General features: G+C 34.4%; 1 protein-coding gene across 33 annotated transcripts in view; it reads left to right on the top strand.

Annotated features, from left to right (window-relative positions):
• ADGRL3 (adhesion G protein-coupled receptor L3) overlaps positions 1-19203 on the top strand; it is a gene marked incomplete at both ends in the record, with an annotated part of 572210 nt that overhangs the window by 236905 nt on the left and 316102 nt on the right. For 24 of the 33 annotated variants that reach the window (XM_082653308.1, XM_082653322.1, XM_082653316.1 and 21 more), the window contains 2 exons: positions 10103-10117; positions 12275-13075. In XM_082653308.1, coding sequence (XP_082509434.1) covers positions 10103-10117; positions 12275-13075 — 816 coding nt within the window. The remainder of the gene's footprint in view (positions 1-10102; positions 10118-12274; positions 13076-19203) is intronic. The other 9 variants (XM_082653318.1, XM_082653323.1, XM_082653313.1 and 6 more) reach the window with 1 other exon arrangement.

Below are 19203 nucleotides of genomic sequence, written 5' to 3'. Positions count from 1 at the left end.
ACAGATACATCAATGGAATGGAAAGTTAATACAAAATAAAAGGCAGTGTCATTTTCTGCAGCATCTATAGATATTGTATTTAAGTGCTTAAATTATAATGGGACTAGTGAAAGCATTTTATGAATTATTGACATTTTCAGTCTACACACTCCAGGATGAAATTCATTAGGAGGTGATAATTTTGGAAACACATTATGTAAAGCCATTGTAATACAAGGTGCTTGAGCGGCACTTTTCTTCACTGATGCATGGGTATCATTTGAAAAACATAATTTAGAAGCTGAGCTGCAGAGATTACCCTTGTCTTTCATTAAATAAAGGATTAGCACTTTGTTTACTGAAAGAGACAGATGTCTGTCAGAATTTTTGATATGTAATATACCAAAAAATTAATGAACTTCATAGATCTTTTTATTTCTGTTTATTGAAGTGCTTCTGTATTTTCTTGGTGGATGTGAAATGGAAGAAGAGAGAATTTTCTCTGCTTCAGAATAATAATTAACAGGACATGAGGTATTCAGAACTGGTTTGTTTCTGGTGATAAGAAATATCTCGTTTCCTTGACCAAGAAATGAGGAACCCATTTTTTCTATTATTTTATCTTCTCTGGAGATATGGATTGCATCACCATTCTCAGGCTTGATAGCACTGAAAAGTATGACATTCAGTTCCTTTCTTTGAAAATACCACAGCACAATTCATCATTGCATGGAGGCGTAAGAAATATTAATTGAGCTTTTTCTGTGTGCTGGGCATTGAAGATGCAGTGATGAATAAGATCAAAACTTGGATTTGAATTCCAGCTCTGCTACTTATTAGCAAAAGATCCATGCATCTTTGTGCCTGTTTTGTCATTTGAAAACTTAAGATAATGAGAATATCTACCTCATAATGTTGTTGTGAGATGATTAAATTAGTATCATATGCAATATGTGGCATGTAGTACATACTTAATTATTGTTAGTTTTTATAACAGACACAGTGCCTGAGCTTAGGGAGTTTCCATTTATGTTATTTATCTCCTCTAAAGTACACTCCTGCTTGGATTTGGTGACAGAAAGGAAACGGAGAGCAAGAATGCAACAAACTGTGTTTCATTGAGTTTACATGTTGTGAGAACCAGTGTATGATATTAGACAAATGATAGGACTCTGCCACCTACCAGTGTTGACCTGGGTCAAATCCTTTTGAGTTTCAGTTGACTTATCTCTGATATGGTAGTAACTAGCACCATATCACAGTGTTGTTTAAAGAATTAAAGCAAGTGATTCATATGAAAACATTTTGTTTACTTAGTACTATACTGATATAAAATATTACTGTGAACTTCTGGTTATCCACTTATAGATGATTTTGTTTGTAGGTAATGCACTGGCAAATTTTCATCAAAGACTGATTTGCTTATTACTTACTTAGTTTGGCTTTCTGCCATCTCCTTAACTGCCCAGCTGGCCTGTGATAAGTGTACCCAAATGTATTTTCATAGTCTAAGCCAAATGTAACCAAGAAAATAATTCTGTTCAAAATACTACTACATGGTCTTCCCTGGTGGCGCAGTGGTTGGGGGGTCCACCTACCGATGCAGGGGACGCGGGTTCGTGTCCCGGTCCGGGAGGATCCCGTGTGCCGCGAAGCGGCTGGGCCCATGAGCCATGGCCGCTGAGCCTGCGCGTCCGGAGTGCAACGGGAGAGGCCACAGCGGTGAGAGGCCTGCGTACCGCAAAAACAAAAACAAAAACAAAAACAAAACTACTACATTTCAATGATGAAAATATTTGTTTATAAATTATTTAATATTTCATTACTATCCTATGCTACTCATAAGTATCTTTTTATTTATATATTACAGAGATCCAGAGGCATCATTGTATTATAACATTCTACTCATTTGGAACCTTTAAATCATAGATAGAAAATGTGTTGTATGACTTGCAGTTTAAAAGAAAAGAAATTTTAAGCTACATTAGAATTAGAGACAATTTCATAGTTCTTAGTTATAGCAATTTAGTTCTAACAATTTTTGGCGTGCAACAATTTTATTTCTCTGTAATTTGCAATACAACTTAAAAAAAACTTGGCAATGCATGCATATGCTCTCTCATCTATACCTTTTCTAATTAAGGAACACAATTCAAAAGTATTGCATATGGTACAAATATGGACAGAGCTAATATAGAACTAATAACATCTTATTTTTCTAAACAATAACATGACTATATCTATTTTATGAACTGTTGGGGAATGAAGGGAAAATTTACTCTTCTTTTTTTTCCCTGTTTCTTCCTTTTATACAGTATACAATTACGCTTAGTCTGAATTTGTCATTTACTCTAACCACAGGATATAGCTTGAGATGTTAAGGAGGACAAAGGACAACAAGGAAATCACTTTAAGGAAATACATAAATATATTTATGGAGGTTGAATGGACAATGAAAATAGTTTGGGAGTTAAAAGTGAAGAGAGAAAAGGAGAGAAACTAGTTCCAAGGAAATTTGGACATGAACAACGACAGCTATAATGTGGAATTCAGGATATTGGACCAGGGTAAAGACAAGAGGTCCTAAAGAAGGCCTAGCAGAGTTGTCATACAATTCATTTATTTATGATCTCATAACAGAGAGGAGTAAAGGGAGTATTTTCCACTTGTGTTTTTAGATTGTCACAGGCTGTTTTATAGCAACAAATTTTTCTTGCCAATATAACCCTCGGAACCATTCATATACTTTTTCCTCTTTGCCTTTTTTTTTTTTTTTTTTTGCTCTGGTTTTACATTTAATGAGTTGAAGAAACAAACTGCTTATAAATTTTACTTTCCTCCCCATGCATTAAAATATTGAAAGACATCATGCAGATATGCATTGCACGTATGAGTCTATATAGCAAGTCCAGATTCTCTTTTGCCACGTTTTTCTTTTTACTACATGCTTAAAATATCGAGAAGCAGAATTAATCACCTCTGTGGATTTTGTATTAATTCAATAGCTGTTCATCAAGTATGTATTATGTGCCAGGCATTGTGAACTTGTGAAGGATGCAGTGGTAAGCATGTTTTCTGTATGCAGGCAATTTGTTTGCATGTTTTTTGTTTATTTTTTTCAGGTGAGGGAAGCTTCTAGCATCAGAATTAGATGATGGGCAATGACTGGCCAATCCTAAATGTTACTAAGCTTTTCAGTGACGAATCATGTTTGCCTTGCCAGTTTTTGTTATGGCAGTTTGATTTGTGTGTACTTACTTCAACTAAAATTATAGGATATTTTACTTTAGTCTTGAAACTAGCAAATAAATGATGAATGGGCTACAGCCAGTCACGACATAGGAAAGACCATAATAATTTTCTCCGAAGTACAACTGCCTAATAAATCTTAATTTTGAGTCACCTGCAGTACCAGAGGCACACTTTACTTATGCTATAGTTCCTGCCAATTTCTTCACATTAGACCAGGACCAGAGAATTAAAAGTTAAATTTTACCTAATGACAATTTAGAAAAAAAGAGGTAAAAGTTGTTGGAAAAATAAAAATGTCCATTGAATTGTAAAATAGTATTTATAGACTATAATAAATACCTTATCAATACTTTTTACCATATATGCCATCTTCCTCATTAAATATTTCTTGGAGAGAGAAATACTAATCACCAAGAAGCTAGGGCAATTGCAATCTAAGTTGAAGAATTTTATGTGGAATAAGACTAAAGTTGTGTGAGTGTACATTTTATGTTGTAGAATATAAATACCTTCATATATAATTCAAAGGATATATATTTAGAGCAATTTCAAGGAATGAAATTAGTTCTAGAAATCCCTTTATAGGCTAGTGCTTGAAAAATGTCAACTTTAGTGTAAGATTCCACTCCGAACTTCCAACTTCATTGTAAAATGGGCCTCAAGTCCAAACTTTTGAGACTATTGATTAAAAAAATTTTTGCACTTTTGAAATCACATTTAATTCATTATTTTAATGGGCATTAGTATAATCTTTTATGTTACCTTTTTTAACATTTGGCTTTTGATTAAATAATTTTTTTAACATCTTTACTGGAGTATAATTTAATTGCTTTACAATGGTGTGTTAGTTTCTGCTTTATAACAAAGTGAATCAGTTATACATATACATATATCCCCATATCTCTACCCTCTTGTGTCTCCCTCCCTCCCACCCTCCCTATCCCACCCCTCCAGGTGGTCACAAAGCACCGAGCTGATCTCCTGGTGCTGTGCAGCTGCTTACCACTAGCTATCTATTTTATATTTGGTAGTGTACATATATCCATAACACTCTCTCACTTCGTCCCAGCTTACCCTTCCCCCTCCCCGTGTCCGCAAGTCCATTCTCTACATCTGCGTCTTTATTCCTGTCCTGCCGCTAGGTTCTTCAGAACCTTTTTTTTTTAGATTCCATATATATGTGTTAGCATATGGTATTTGTTTTTCTCTTTCTCACTTACTTCACTCTGTATGATAGAATCTAGGTCCATCCACCTCACTACAAATAACTCAATTTCGTTTCTTTTTATGGCTGAGTAATATGCCATTGTATGTATGTGCCTAACCTTCATTATCCATTCATTTGTCGATGGACACATAGGTTGCTTCCATGTCCTGGTATTGTAAATAGAGCTTCAATGAACATTGTGGTACATGACTCGTTTTGAATGATGGTTTTCTCAGGGTATATGCCCAGTAGTGGGATTGCTGGGTCGTATGGTAGTTCTAGTTTTAGTTTTCTCAGGAACCTCCATACTGTTCTCCATGGTGGCTGTATCAATTTACATTCCCACCAACAGTGCAAGAGGGTTCCCTTTTCTCCACACCCTCTCCAGCATTTATTGTTAGTAGATTTTTTGATGATGGCCATTCTGACCAGTGTGACGTGATATCTTACTGTAGTTTTGATTTGCATTTCTCTAATGATTAGTGATGTTAAGCATTCTTTCATTTGTTTGTTGGCTATCTGTATATCTTCTTTGGAGAAATGTCTATTTAAGTCTGCTGCCCATTTATGGATTGGGTTGTTTGTTTTTTTGATATTGAGCTGCATGAGCTGCTTGTAGATTTTGGAGATTAATCCTTTATCAGTTGCTTCATTTGCAAATATTTTCTCCCATTTTGAGGGTTGTCTTTTCGTTTTGTTTATGGTTTCCTTTGCTGTGCATAAGATTTTAAGTTTCATTAGGTCCCATTGTTTATTTTTGTTTTTATTTCCATTTCTCTAGGAGGTGGATCAAAAAGGATCTTGCTGTGATTTATGTCATAGAGTGTTTTGCCTATGTTTTTCTCTAAGAGTTTTATAGTGTCTGGCCTAACAATTAGATCTTTATTCCATTTTGAGTTTATTTTTGTGTATGGTGTTAGGGAGTGTTCTCATTTCATTCTTTTAGATGTACCTGTCCAGTTTTCCCAGCACCACTTATTGAAGAGGGTGTCTCTTCTCCATTGTATATTCTTACCTCCTTTATCAAAGATACGGTGACCATATGTGCATGGGTTTAACTCTGGGCTTTCTATCCTGTTCAATTAATCTATATTTTTATTTTTGTGCCAGTACCATACTTACTTGATTACTATAGCTTTGTAGTTTAGTCTGAAGTCAGGGAGGCTGATTCCTCCAGCTCTCTTTTGCTTTCTCAAGATTGCTTTGGCTATTCAGGGTGATTTATGTTTCCATACAAATTGTGCAATTTTTTGTTCTAGTTCTGAGAAAACTGCCAGTGGTAGTTTGATAGAGATTGCATTGAATCTGTAGGTTGCTTTAAGTAGTATAGTCATTTTCACAATGTTAATTCTTCCAATCCAAGAACATAGTATATCTCTCCATCTATTTGTATCATCTTTAATTTCTTTCATCAGTGTCTTATAGATTTCTGCATACAGGTTATTGTCTCCTTAGGTAACTTTATTGCTAGGTATTTTATTCTTTTTGTTGCAATGGTAAATGGGAGTGTTTTCTTAATTTCACTTTCAGATTTTTCATCATTAGTGTATAGGAATGCAAGAGATTTCTGTGCATTAATTTTGTATCTTGCTACTTTAGCAAATTCATTGATTAGCTCTAGTAGTTTTCTGGTAGCATCTTTAGGATTCTCTATGTATAGTATCATGTCATCTGCAAACAGTGACAGCTTTACTTCTTCTTTTCCGTTTTGGATTTGTTTTATTTCTTTCTCTTCTCTGATTGCTGTGGCTAAAACTTCCAAAACTATGTTGAATAATAGTGGTGAGACTGGGCAATCCTGGTTTGTTCCTGATCTTAGAGGAAATGGTTTCAATTTTTCACCATTGAGGATGATGTTGGCTGTGGGTTTGCCATATACGGCCTTTATTTTGTTGAGGTAAGTTCCCTCTAAGTCTACTTTCTGAAGGGTTTTTATCATAAATGGATGTTGAATTTTGTCAGAAGCTTTTTCTGCATCTATTGAGATGATCGTATGGTTTTTCTCCTTCAATTTGTTAATATGGTGTATCACATTGATTGATTTGCATATACTGAAGAATCCTTGCATTCCTGGGATAAACCCCATTTGATCATGGTGTACGATCCTTTTAATGTGCTCTTGGATTCTGTTTGCTAGTATTTTGTTGAGGATATTTGCATCTATGTTCATCAGTAATATTGACCTGTAGTTTTCTTTCTTTGTGACATCTCTCTCTGGTTTTGATATCAGGGTGATGGTGACTTCTTAGAATGAATTTGGGAGTGCTCCTTCCTTTGCTATATTTTGAAAGAGTTTGAGAAGGATAGCTGTTAGCTCTTCTCTAAATATTTGATAGAATTCACCTGTGAAGCCATCTGCTCCTGGGGTTTTGTCTGTTGGAAGATTTTTAATCACAGTTTCTATTTTAGTGCTTGTGATTGGTCTGTGTATATTTTCTATTGCTTCCTGGTTCAGTCTCAGAAGGTTGTGCATTTCTAAGAATGTGTCCATTTCTTCCAGGTTGTCCATTTTATTGGCATAGAGTTGCTTGTAGTAATCTCTCATGATCCTTTGTATTTCTGCAGTGTCAGTTGTTATTCTCCTTTTTCATTTCTAACTCTATTGATTTGAGTCTTCTCCCTTTTTTTCTTGATGAGTCTGGCTAATGGTTTATCAATTTTGTTTACCTTCTCAAAGAACCAGCTTTTAGTTTTATTGATCTTTGCTCTCATTTCCTTCATTTCTTTTTCATTTATTTCTGATCTGATCTCTATGATGTTTGTCCTTCTGCTAACTTTGTTTTTTTTTGTTGTTGTTGTTCTCTAATTTCTTTAGGTGTAACATTTGATTGTTTATTTGAGATGTTTCTTGTTTCTTGAGTTAGGATTTTATTGATGTATACTTCCCTCTCAGACCTGCTTTTGCTGCATCCCATAGGTTTTGGGTCGTTGTGTTTTCACTGTCATTTGTTTCTAGGTATATTTTGATTTCCTCTTTGATTTCTTCAGTGATATCTTGGTTATTAAGTAGTGAATTGCTTAGCCTCCATATGTTTATATTTTTTACAGATTTTTTTTCCTATAATTGACATCTAGTCTCATAATGTTGTGGTCAGAAAAGATACTTGATGCGATTTCAATTTTATTAAATTTACCAAGGCTTGATATGTTACCCAAGATATGATCTATCCTGGAGAATGTTCCATGAGCACTTGCGAAGAAAGTGTATTGGTTACTTTTGGATGGAATGTCGTATAAATGTCAATTAAGTCCATCTTGTTTAATGTATCATTAAAAGCTTGTGTTTCCTATTTATTTTCATTTTGGATGATCTGTCCATTGGTGAAAGTGGGGTTTTAAAGTCCCCTACTATGATTGTGTTACTGTTGATTTCCCCTTTTATAGCTGTTAATATTTGCCTTATGTACTGGGTGCTCCTATGTTGGGAACATAAATATTTACTATTTTTTTATCTTCTTCTTGGATTGATCCCTTGATCATTATGGAGTGTCCTTCTTTGTCTCTTCTAATAGTCTTTATTTTAAAGTCTACTTGTCTGATATGAGGATTGCTACTCCAGCTTTCTTTTGATTTTCTTTGGCATGTAATATCTTTTTCCGTCTCCTCACTTTCAGTCTGTCTGTGTCCCTAGGTCTGAACTGGGTCTCTTGTAGTCAGCATATGTATGGGTCTTGTTTTATATCCATTCAGCCAGTCTGTGTCTTTTAGTTGGAGCATTTAATCCATTTATACTTAAGGTAATTATCTATATGTATGTTCCTATTACCATTTTCTTAATTGTTTTGGGTTTGTTATTGTAGGTCTTTTCCTTCTCTTGTGTTTCCTGCCTAGAGAAGTTCCTTTAGCATTTGTTGTAAAGCTGGTTTGCTGGTGCTGAATTGTCTTAGCTTTTGCTTTGTAAATGTTTTAGTTTCTTCGTGGAATGTGAATGAGATCCTTGCTGGGTAGAGTAATCTTGGTTGTAGGTTTTTCCCTTTCATCACTCTAAATATGTCCTGTGATCTCCACGTCTTCCTCTTCCGCCATCTTGAAGCTCTTTGATTAAATAATTTTTAAGGTGCTTAGTTATGGTTCTTCTAGTTGTCAGTCTGAACTCAGGTTTGTTAGTAATCTAGCCATAGCATGAAGTGCATCTCTTAGGTAAAGCTTTTAACTGACCTATAATGAGGCATACAGTCCAGTGAACACTACAGTTACTTGATAAAGATCCATAATTGAGGATGATGATAAATTTTAACAGTATAAGTATCATAGAGCTCTTAAGAGTCCTAGAAATATTGCTAAAAATAAGATTTGTAAATTAATGAGATAAGGAATCTTAAAAAGAGAACCCCATTTACAACTTCCTAAGCATAACTTTTCATATATTCCATTTTTGTCTTCTAACACGTGTGATACTGAGCTTTCAAAAAAAGTCAATGGAAAGAAATGAGTGTGATTTTGCCAACAATTGAAGACATGAGCTTAGGTCAATGCACAAAAATCTCACCTAAAAGTAACTATCCAAAATGGTATTTCTCCCTTGTTTTAAAAATTTCCTGTAGTTTTATTTATTGTGCATAGTAGCTCAATTTATCCCTTCCACTGAAATTATCTTAGATTTGTATCACTTGAAATCTGTGATTTTTTTTCAAAGTTTGTATTATGAACCCATTCTTTCCTGACTCTTTTTTCCCATTGATTCTTTTTTTTTTTCTTGTTGTGATCTAGGCAAATTGTCTCCAATGAGACAAATGTTTATAAGATAAAGAAGATGCTGCCTGATGAGTTTCATGAATATGTTATAATTTCCCTGAATTTTCCCTGACTTGTATTAGTCAATATCTTAAAATAATAATGGAATCTAATTTGAAAGATACATAACCATAACGTGTTTGAGGATACCAATTTATTCTTTTAAGAGTTCATTGAAAGGCTCACTTAGGAATTTCAGAAAAGCCCAGGGCAGGTGGCTTATTATTTATATCAACCTTCAGATACAGATTTTTCTGAAAGACGGTATTTTTCCACAATAATATAAAATATTGTTGAGTGTGAGGAATAGAACTTTCTTCAATAAAGATTCTAAATATGTTTATTCAGAATGAGATCATTCCCTGTTAATGTGTCACCCCATGAAGTACATTTCTCATAATACTGACAACTTATAGAAAATATTAGGCCTTAGGAAATGAATTACAGAGTAGTTTCTTCTGAAGACATCAATTTTTGAGATGGGTAAAAAGCAAGACTATTATGTTAAATAGTGATATAAACTATAATATTTAATAAATGAGACTATCCCAGCTATCTGAAAGCTTTCTATGTATAGTTACCAACCTGTCTTTCACATGGAAAATATTTGTGTTATTATTATGAATATTGTATTCCCTATGTCTATAATTTGGAATGGTATGTTTATTCAGTCTTAGCTTGATTAACTTTTGCCTTATTTTTTCCAAGTTTGTACTGTATTTTTAAGCTTATAATGTAATTGTTTCTTAAAAATAATTTTATAGAGGAATGGGTTTTTTAAAAAAACATAATGTTCAATAAAGCAAGTATGAGTGAAATAAATTATTTACTTTCAGTTTGGAAGAGGTGAATAAAAAGTGCTTGGCCAATATCGTACCATTAATCTATTCTCTTTTCTCCTCTCTCTCTTTACTTCTCTCTCTCCAATAGAAGTGGAACAAAAAGGTAATTAAATACCTTTCATAAATTATATACTATTTATAGGCTAAGTTATTTAACAGTTTAACATCTAGTTAAAATAATTTTGTTATTAATTCTTATCTATTTTATGAAAATTTATTTACTACTTCTGCTGCTCAACTTCACTTTAGTCTGTTGTACTGACCAGTGCTGGTTTGATTTTTTTAATCCTAAAACAGTTTAATAGTGTAAAATTTTCAACCGTGCATTCTATTCCTCTTTATTTAAGCAGTTAGAAAAACGGTAGATGGTTTTGGATAGTAGCTGCTTTAGATTTGTTTTTATTTCTATACTAGATAATTTTCCATAGCTCTGGTGTGGTTCCCCTGTTCCTTTAATTTTTAACTATTAGGGGAAAAGGGGAGGTGGTTTTCTAAAATACCTTAAAATAAATTGCTTTAGTAACCAAGGGCTGATTATTAACTAGCATAAAGTTTATATACAATTTTGACAATAATACCTACCAATCGTTTATAATTATAGACATCATATTAGAATCCTGAGAAATTCTTCTAATAATCAATTTTATTATCGAGTATAATTTGATGATGGCCCTCTATCCTTGCTATGGAAGATTTTGATAGTTAACTTTTCCCCTAAACTTTTCATTTTTCCAAAATTAAAACTTTGGGCATTTTAATAATGTACTTTCCTTTTTAATAATCTGTAAACCCTAGCTGAGTTTCATCTTAGATTATTTTCCATTGGATGTAGGTTTATAGTTGTTGTTAAAGAGCTAATCACTAATACCAAGAGAATAATACTTTAATCATTAAAATATGGGTCAACATCCAAATTTCTTGTGATTTCCTAATTTCTCCTCCCAATACACTTCTAATCATTTCAAACATAACAGTGGACTACATGATTATTTTTCAATGTGTTTTCTCTGCAAAAATATTGGAGCACTGTTTCCCATAACAGGTTCAGCAGAACATTACACCCCATCAGGCTCTGTAGAAAGGGTTCCATGATCAAATTAGTTTGTGAAATTTTCTCACCCTCCCCACTTCCATCTTGGAGATTCACTAATGTACCTCAGCTATTAGAATCTTGGTATTATGTTTCATATGATATTTCTTAAACACAGATGGCTAGGGATCCCTGTATTTTTTCTGTGTCATATGTGGCTAAACCACTTAAAACAGGTGCTTCAGTGACCTCCCTTTGGGAAACATTGCTTTTTAGCCCCTTCATTACAGATGGATCGGCCAAGTTTTTTTTTTTTTTTTTTTTTTTTACCACCACTCATATGATGTGCTACTGAATCATACTAAAAATCAACTGAATCAGATAATTCCTGCCCATTTTCAGTCTGAAGTATGAGCAGCAAAATATTGTAGCAAGTAATCTTGTTTTTTAATGTTCTTCTCATGTAACAGTAAAAGGTACATGTTTTTAAGTTCCAATACTACTGTATTTAACAGGACATTTTTAACTGATTAAAATCTAGATCTTGGGTTCTTCTCTGTAACCTTTCACCTTTTCTTCTTTCCTTATTCCTTCTTTCCTTTCTTTTTCTTCCTTTCTCTTTTTCCTTCCAGTATCCATCCATCACTCATTTTTAATTGTGTGGGTTGCATGCTCTGTGTGTGCTATAGCAGCTTTAAGAGCTTTTTACCTAGAAGGCTCAGTGGCCTGTATTACAGGGCTTTTCTTTTCCCTTATTATTATATTTTAATTACTATTGTATTTCCATATGCTTCTTAATAAGTATAGAATAGTTCATAGCATCAGAATGAAAACAATATCTTTAAAAATTCCGATTAATATATATAAAACCATCACATATAAAAATTTATATTTGTTATATGTCTATAGAATACATAGACATAAGTCACAATTATATATGTAGCATATCCAAAATTATTGTAAGACACTTGCAAAGGTAAAGAGCAAAGGAAAGCACAGCCACTCTTTAAAAGGCCAAAGTTTTTCAGCAAATGAAATCAAAATGATTATGAACAAATGTCAAAATTAATGTGGACAACTACTTTATGTTCTCAGAAGAATACAGCAAAATAATTAAGTGGTGGTGGGTATTTCTTGTTAGAGTTGAATTCCATTTGGTGAAAAATAAGAATATATGACAAAATATTAAAATTAATACATTTATTATTTTGACTCTTTCCCTTCCAACAGTTTTTCTTTGTCCTGGACTACTAAAAGGAGTATACCAGAGTGAACATTTGTTTGAGTCCGACCACCAATCTGGGGCATGGTGCAAAGACCCTCTGCAGGCTTCTGACAAGATTTATTATATGCCCTGGACCCCCTACAGAACTGATACCCTGACTGAGTACTCATCCAAGGATGACTTCATTGCTGGAAGGCCAACTACAACCTACAAGCTCCCTCACAGGGTGGATGGCACAGGATTTGTAGTGTATGACGGAGCTTTGTTCTTCAATAAAGAGCGCACCAGGAACATAGTAAAGTTTGATTTGCGGACTAGGATAAAGAGTGGAGAGGCTATCATAGCAAATGCCAATTACCATGATACCTCCCCTTACCGTTGGGGAGGCAAATCTGACATAGACCTGGCAGTGGATGAGAATGGGCTATGGGTAATCTATGCAACAGAACAAAACAATGGTAAAATTGTCATTAGTCAGTTGAACCCTTACACCCTGCGGATTGAAGGGACATGGGATACTGCATATGATAAAAGGTCAGCTTCCAACGCATTTATGATATGTGGGATTCTGTATGTGGTCAAATCTGTATATGAGGATGATGACAATGAGGCCACAGGGAATAAGATTGACTACATTTACAACACCGACCAAAGTAAGGATAGTTTGGTGGATGTACCCTTTCCCAATTCATACCAGTACATAGCAGCTGTGGATTACAATCCCAGGGACAACCTTCTTTATGTATGGAATAACTATCACGTCGTGAAATATTCTTTGGATTTTGGACCTCTGGATAGTAGATCAGGTAAGTTTGACTTTTGATGGTACTTTAAGGGGCAATATTTACAACTTGCTCTTAGTAAGTTGATTGTATATTTTGATTAGACATCCTTTTGTGGTCTTCTGGCCTGTGTATTGAAAGTTATTCATTGTCTTTTCAGCTAAAAAAATTGTTGCTGTTAATCACTTTCAACTTTAAAAAAATATAGGCATAAGAAACTGACTCTTCCTCCTCTGTGCAGCTAGTCTCCAACCTTCAGCCCTTATTTGAAGGGCATTTTCATTATCAGCTAGTTAGTTCTTTGTGTAGTGAGTACACAAAACCTTTGCAAAAATAGAATGCCATCCCGTCTAATTAATTGTGACATGCCCTGCGAAGTGCTCTCTACTTGGAAAATGTCAAAGGGTTGGCTTGATATAATTCTTCAGGAGGCCTGCACCAATATATTCAACTCACCAAGAGCATCATATATGACCACCCCTACTGGGAATATTGTCGGTTTGACTGTACATATGTCTGAGTGTATCTAATTAATACATACAGAAAAATGTTCATAACTGATACAGACAAAAAAATAGATCTCAATTTTATAAGAAACAGCAGTGCAAAACTCAGCTTTGAAAAAAAGGAGACAAGCTTTAATTCTCATTCTTTAAAATTGTATTTTTCCTCTCTAGGACATACTGTTTACTTTTAATATTATTTAAAGACAGTCATAAATTGCTTTATCTTTTACATTTCTATTTGCACAAATGAGCAGAATTATCTTAGTCTAGAAGTTAAATTATTTTAACTAGCAATAATATTGTTCCTCCTGATAAAGTATAATGGAAAAGTAAGATATAGGTGTCCGAATTTTGATAGTAACGTAGCAATTCATAGTTTAATTTTTTTCTTCTAGTGCTTACATGTTAATATTTCTTATTTTCTGCATTGCTTTTACCTTGCTTTTACTAGCATGTCATTCTGCTTACTAACTTTCTTCACTATATACATATCTTCTTATACAATTAGATTCTAAGTGCCATAGAGCCAGTAATCTTGCCTTACCCATCTTTTTATTATTTTTCATCTGACCATTATTTCTGCCTTCTTAGACGCTAGTGTCATATATGACATATAGAAAATAAAGGCTCAATAATTCTTTGTTGAATGAATGAATGGATGAATGAATGAATGCCTTTCCACTTCTCACTGTGATAGAATGTCAAATTGGGTGGCATTTTCTCTAATCCCTGTAAGAGTGACAGCAATTCTTTCCATGGCCAGCAATGCTGATATTATGTTGAATTGCTTTGTGTGGAAGGAGAAGCCTAATATACAACAGCAGCAAAAGCAACTTCTCCTTACTAAGTTCTCAAAAATCTCGTAGACCTGGCTAACCTCTGTACAGGTAAGGTTTCTCAATCCAGCACATCCTTCAATTAAAAACCTAAGCAAATCATCTGGAATATTCTGGGAAGACAGTTCTTTCAGATCTGTGATGTTCTTAAACCAAAATTCATATTTTGGCAGTGAAAACTCTTGACGAGTGGTTCTTAGCCTTTTTTGACTTTTAATTGTAACTGGAGTAATTTCTAATTGCCTCCAAAGAAATAATATATAATAACTCACCATCTTTTAATGTTCGTGAATAAGGAGCAGTAACATATATTCATTTTATTTATTGGAAAGATCATGCATTATTTTTGTTTAGAATAATAGATAGGTTAAAATTAATTAACATTCCAGGTTTTGATTTGATGGACTGAGGCAAATTCTTAGCTTAGTGTTTATAAATTATCCTTAAAGAAAAAGATGATACCATAGCCTCATGTATTTAGAGACTTGCCAAAAAATATTTCTAATGTACGTTAATAAAATTATGTGTGTATCCATATATATGATGTCATTGTAATTGTGGACATAGGAAAATTATACCACTCATTTAATTTGTTTGTTTGATTATGGGAGTTAAATTATCAGCCATCTTGCCCACTTGTACTAGTGCTCCTATTTGTTAAAAGCATGTTTTTAAAGTGACAAACACTGAGAAATGATAAAGTTCAGCTTCTGAAACAAATTCCTAACTTAAGCCAGGAGATTCAGTTTTCACTCTTTTTAAATGACAGTGAAGCTCTCTTATGTTTTGCAAAGAGTGAGATTTCAGCTGTATTAAATTTGTATATATAATCACAAGAAAAATTATCAATTTTCATGCATGAATGCTCAAATTAAAAAGCTAGCACTTTGGTGTGGACTTAACAGTTTAGAGGTAGAAAGAATAAGTGTAGAATAATAATAAGTGTACATTTTATGCATGAATATGAGAATTTCAGTTAGCATTAATGGAGGCTGTTCACCTTATTCTACACAAAGTTTCAACTGAGTGTTTTTCTTTAGTATAAATTACATTGACATTTTTCAAAGAAATTTCCTTTAATGAATTCTTATTACGGATCTTCTTATGTGTCTATGTATGGAAAACAACTTAACTATAAATGCGTTAGGGTCAAAAAGACTAATTCTGACTAATTCTAAGTCCATAGATCTACAGTATATTTTCTGTTGCCATCTGTTGGAAGCAAGCTGAGTATTTTTGCTCTGATTTCAGCTGAGCTCTAATCATTGAAAAGTCACACTTCTGAAGTTTTTATGTAATGGGGTATCTGTGTTTTACTTCTACTGAATATTACTCTTCTGTAAATTAAAAGATCTGGGTGTTGGAAGTTGAGACAAATATGTTCTCTGAGATGTGTAAAAATCCTCAGGTGAAGCATCCATGGAGGTGGCATACTGCTTCTGAACATGGATCTGGGAGCCTGAAGGACTTGTGTTTTAATTCTGCCTCAGGTGCTTGTTTGACTATAGGCAGGCTACTGAGCCTCTTGGTCTTAGTTTCCTCAACTATAAAATGGAAAAAAAATAATACCTATCTCGGAAGATTATTGTTATGATATATGTAATAGGCATACCAAAATTAACATAAAATCTACATGCCAACCCTACAAGGACCATTATTATCCATATCATCTGATTGAGGGGCTTAAGGCACTACAGCTCATATAATTTATTTAAAAATTACTCAGCTATTAAAATTCAGCCCAACTTGAGATTCATGCTCCCTTCCATGACACTAGTAGTGGAAAGTATGCCTACTGAAGCTATGTGTCTGGACGCATTCACTTGACAGAAGTGATCTCAGTATCCCCATGTGTCAGACACTCTGCAGATGCAAATCTAATTTGTAGTTCTCATGATTAGATAATTACCATAGATCTGCACTCCAAACAATTGCCTCTATTTTTCAATGGTGAAATCATACTGTGTCAAGATTTGTTGAATAATTTAAGAAATAAATAAATGAATTTTTATATATATATATATATATATATATATATATATATATATATATATATATGAAACCTTTTTCAGCATATTATGGGAATGGGAGTATTAGTCCTAACATTTGTTTTATTAAGATTACATGTATGCTTCTCAGGTAGTCCTCTTCACAGTTTACCATGCAATCCTATGATCTAGAAGTGTTATGTCACCCCATTTATTCCCCACACACCACCCACACCTACTTCTTCTCTTCACTCAGATTGTAGCGATACTTGGTAATCTAAAGGAAGTTAGGTCTGTTAAAAAGTGCCAAAGCACTTTAACACCTAATGCACTTTCTTCCAGAAGAAGTAATTAGAGAAATTAGTCAGTATTTACAATGGGAAAGAAAATGAACAACTGTTCAATGAATTTTATTTTCGGAACCTATTCTCAAATTTTTCGGTTAATGAATTACAGGAATTTTTTCAACTTAGAGAAAATAGAAAGTGTATTCAAGTGAATAAGTGTGTTCCTTTGAAAATACATTTTGTGTGCAGAACAGGTGATTGATTTGGTTTTGGACACCAGTATCAAAAATGCCTGTAAGCATTAGCACCTGAGGATAAAGTAAATATGAAAGTGCTATTTTTTTTTTTTCTGAGCAGAGAACTAGCAAATCTAGAATTTTTCTTAAATGTACTTTTATTTATTATTTTTTTTTGCGTTGCGCGGGCCTCTCACTGCTGTGGCCTCTCCCGTTGCAGAGCACAGGCTCCAGATGCACAGGCTCAGCGGCCATGGCTCACAGGCCCAGCCGCTCCGCGGCATGTGGGATCTTCCCGGACCGGGGCACGAACCCGTGTCCCCTGCATCGGCAGGCAGACTCTCAACCACTGCGCCACCAGGGAAGCCCTCAAATGTACTTTTAACTGAGCCTTTTTCCTGTCCTATAAAATACGATAAAACTATACATTCATCATTGCCTCCAATTGGCTATCTTTTGTAAGATACACGTTAAAAACCTCCAAACAATACTTAGCTATTTCACAAGTTATTTGAGTGATTCTCATGTCAGCATCATAATGCTAAAATTCTACCTGATATCCTGATATATCCGGTGTGAGGGAATTAAATAGTTGCTTTACTTGCCTTTAGTTAACTGGTGTTGAATGACTTTCACTCTTGAGTTCTTTCTGCTAAAGCACCTTGTGCTGAGTTCATTATTCATTGATAAAATAGGAGATGTGAGGTATTTTCTTTGACTCTTCCATTTTGTTTCTAAAGTGTCCACTGAATAATCCAAACATTCCTTGTCAAATATACAAATATTTTCCACTATTTCCTACTGAAGGAAGAAGAAGTAGGCTCAGGTTGATAATAAGAATAGACAGAGAAGCCCAGAGCCAAAATTTTTCTGAATTTATTGTGTCTAACAGATCTAAAAATCTGTTGGTTGAGGTTTAGTGAAACACATCAAGCAGTCAGTATGAACCACAAATGATAAGGACATGTAGCTACTGTCTAGTGCCTACTCTTCTGCTTCCCAAATACAATCCACATTTTCTTGAAAGCCATTTGAGTTTATGTAAATGTAATCATTCTTGTATATGCTGAAGATAGTAGACTCTAAAACCACAACAAAAAGCCTACACATAACAGTTTAACAATGCAGATAAGGTTAACCTTCTGTCCTTATAATATGCTAATTAAGTGCATCTGTGTCTCCAGTAAAAGCTGTGGCTATGTAGTGATGAATAAGAACTTTAAACACACATGACACCTCGTTAAAATGTAATTTTCACATCATATATCTGAGCCCTTTACTTTGACAGCTGAGTAATGTGAGTGCTGGGCAGAGAATCTTGAACATTTTGAAACTGTCACGTGTTTAATAAGTAGCTGAATCTGCTTCCTGAACGATTTAGTTAAATATGTTGCACCCTAGTCACAAAATAGAGCCTGAAAGTAGTGGGATTTTAAATCAAACTTGTCCTCAGTGTATGGGTTAGGATTGCTTCACAGTTCCACTTGAGATGCCACATTGTTTCTAAAGTTTAATTTACATCTATCTTAGTAGCTGAGTGAACTTTACAAAAAGAAAAAATAGCTACTTGTTGCTAATTTCATCCAGGTCTGTATTTTTATGCATCATCTGTTTGCCTGTCTGCAGAGGAGCCCCCTCTTTTTCTCTCCAATGCTTCTTCATTGCCTGTAGTGACAGCTGCTGCCTGAAGGGCATTGCTGCTGGTGATGTTTCAGGGAGCACAGCCAAAACTTGCAAAATTTGCAATAGCTATTCCATTGCCACTTAACATCAGCTGAATTCTCTTACGTTTGTTTTTACATGTCTTGTATTTTTCTTCTTCATAATTGAAGGCTAAACCTTTCCTAGAACAACACCTTCTGCTTTTCGGGCTCTGAATATCAACATCACAGTCCTGTACAAAGCACAGCTAGCTGGACCTGGCTTTGTACAGCTGAGCCCAGTGTTAGCCATTCATCCCACATCTAGGTGACCCTCCTAATAAAGGAGACAAGCTGCAAGGTTCACAAATGTTACTAACTTATTAATTTTTTTTCCTACAGAGTGATGTCCCTGATAAATGTATAATTATTAGGACAATAATCATGATTATTTCTACATGTAGCTCATAGTCATAAAAGATGACTTGTGAATAAGCTTCCCACTCACACCAGCTGTCTTTGCTGTAGCCATTTCACTGCTCATTAGCACATCCACCAGAGGGCAGGCAGGTGGAACTGAAATAGTTTGGCTGCTCATTATTAGCCCATCTTGTCAGGGTTGGCAATAGTGATTATCATGGGATTTCTGGTTATCTAGG

Source organism: Grampus griseus (genome assembly GCF_964374135.1).
Source record: "Grampus griseus genome assembly, chromosome: 4".
NCBI classification, from domain to species: domain Eukaryota; kingdom Metazoa; phylum Chordata; class Mammalia; order Artiodactyla; family Delphinidae; genus Grampus; species Grampus griseus.
This window is presented reverse-complemented; position numbering and strand designations above follow the sequence as displayed.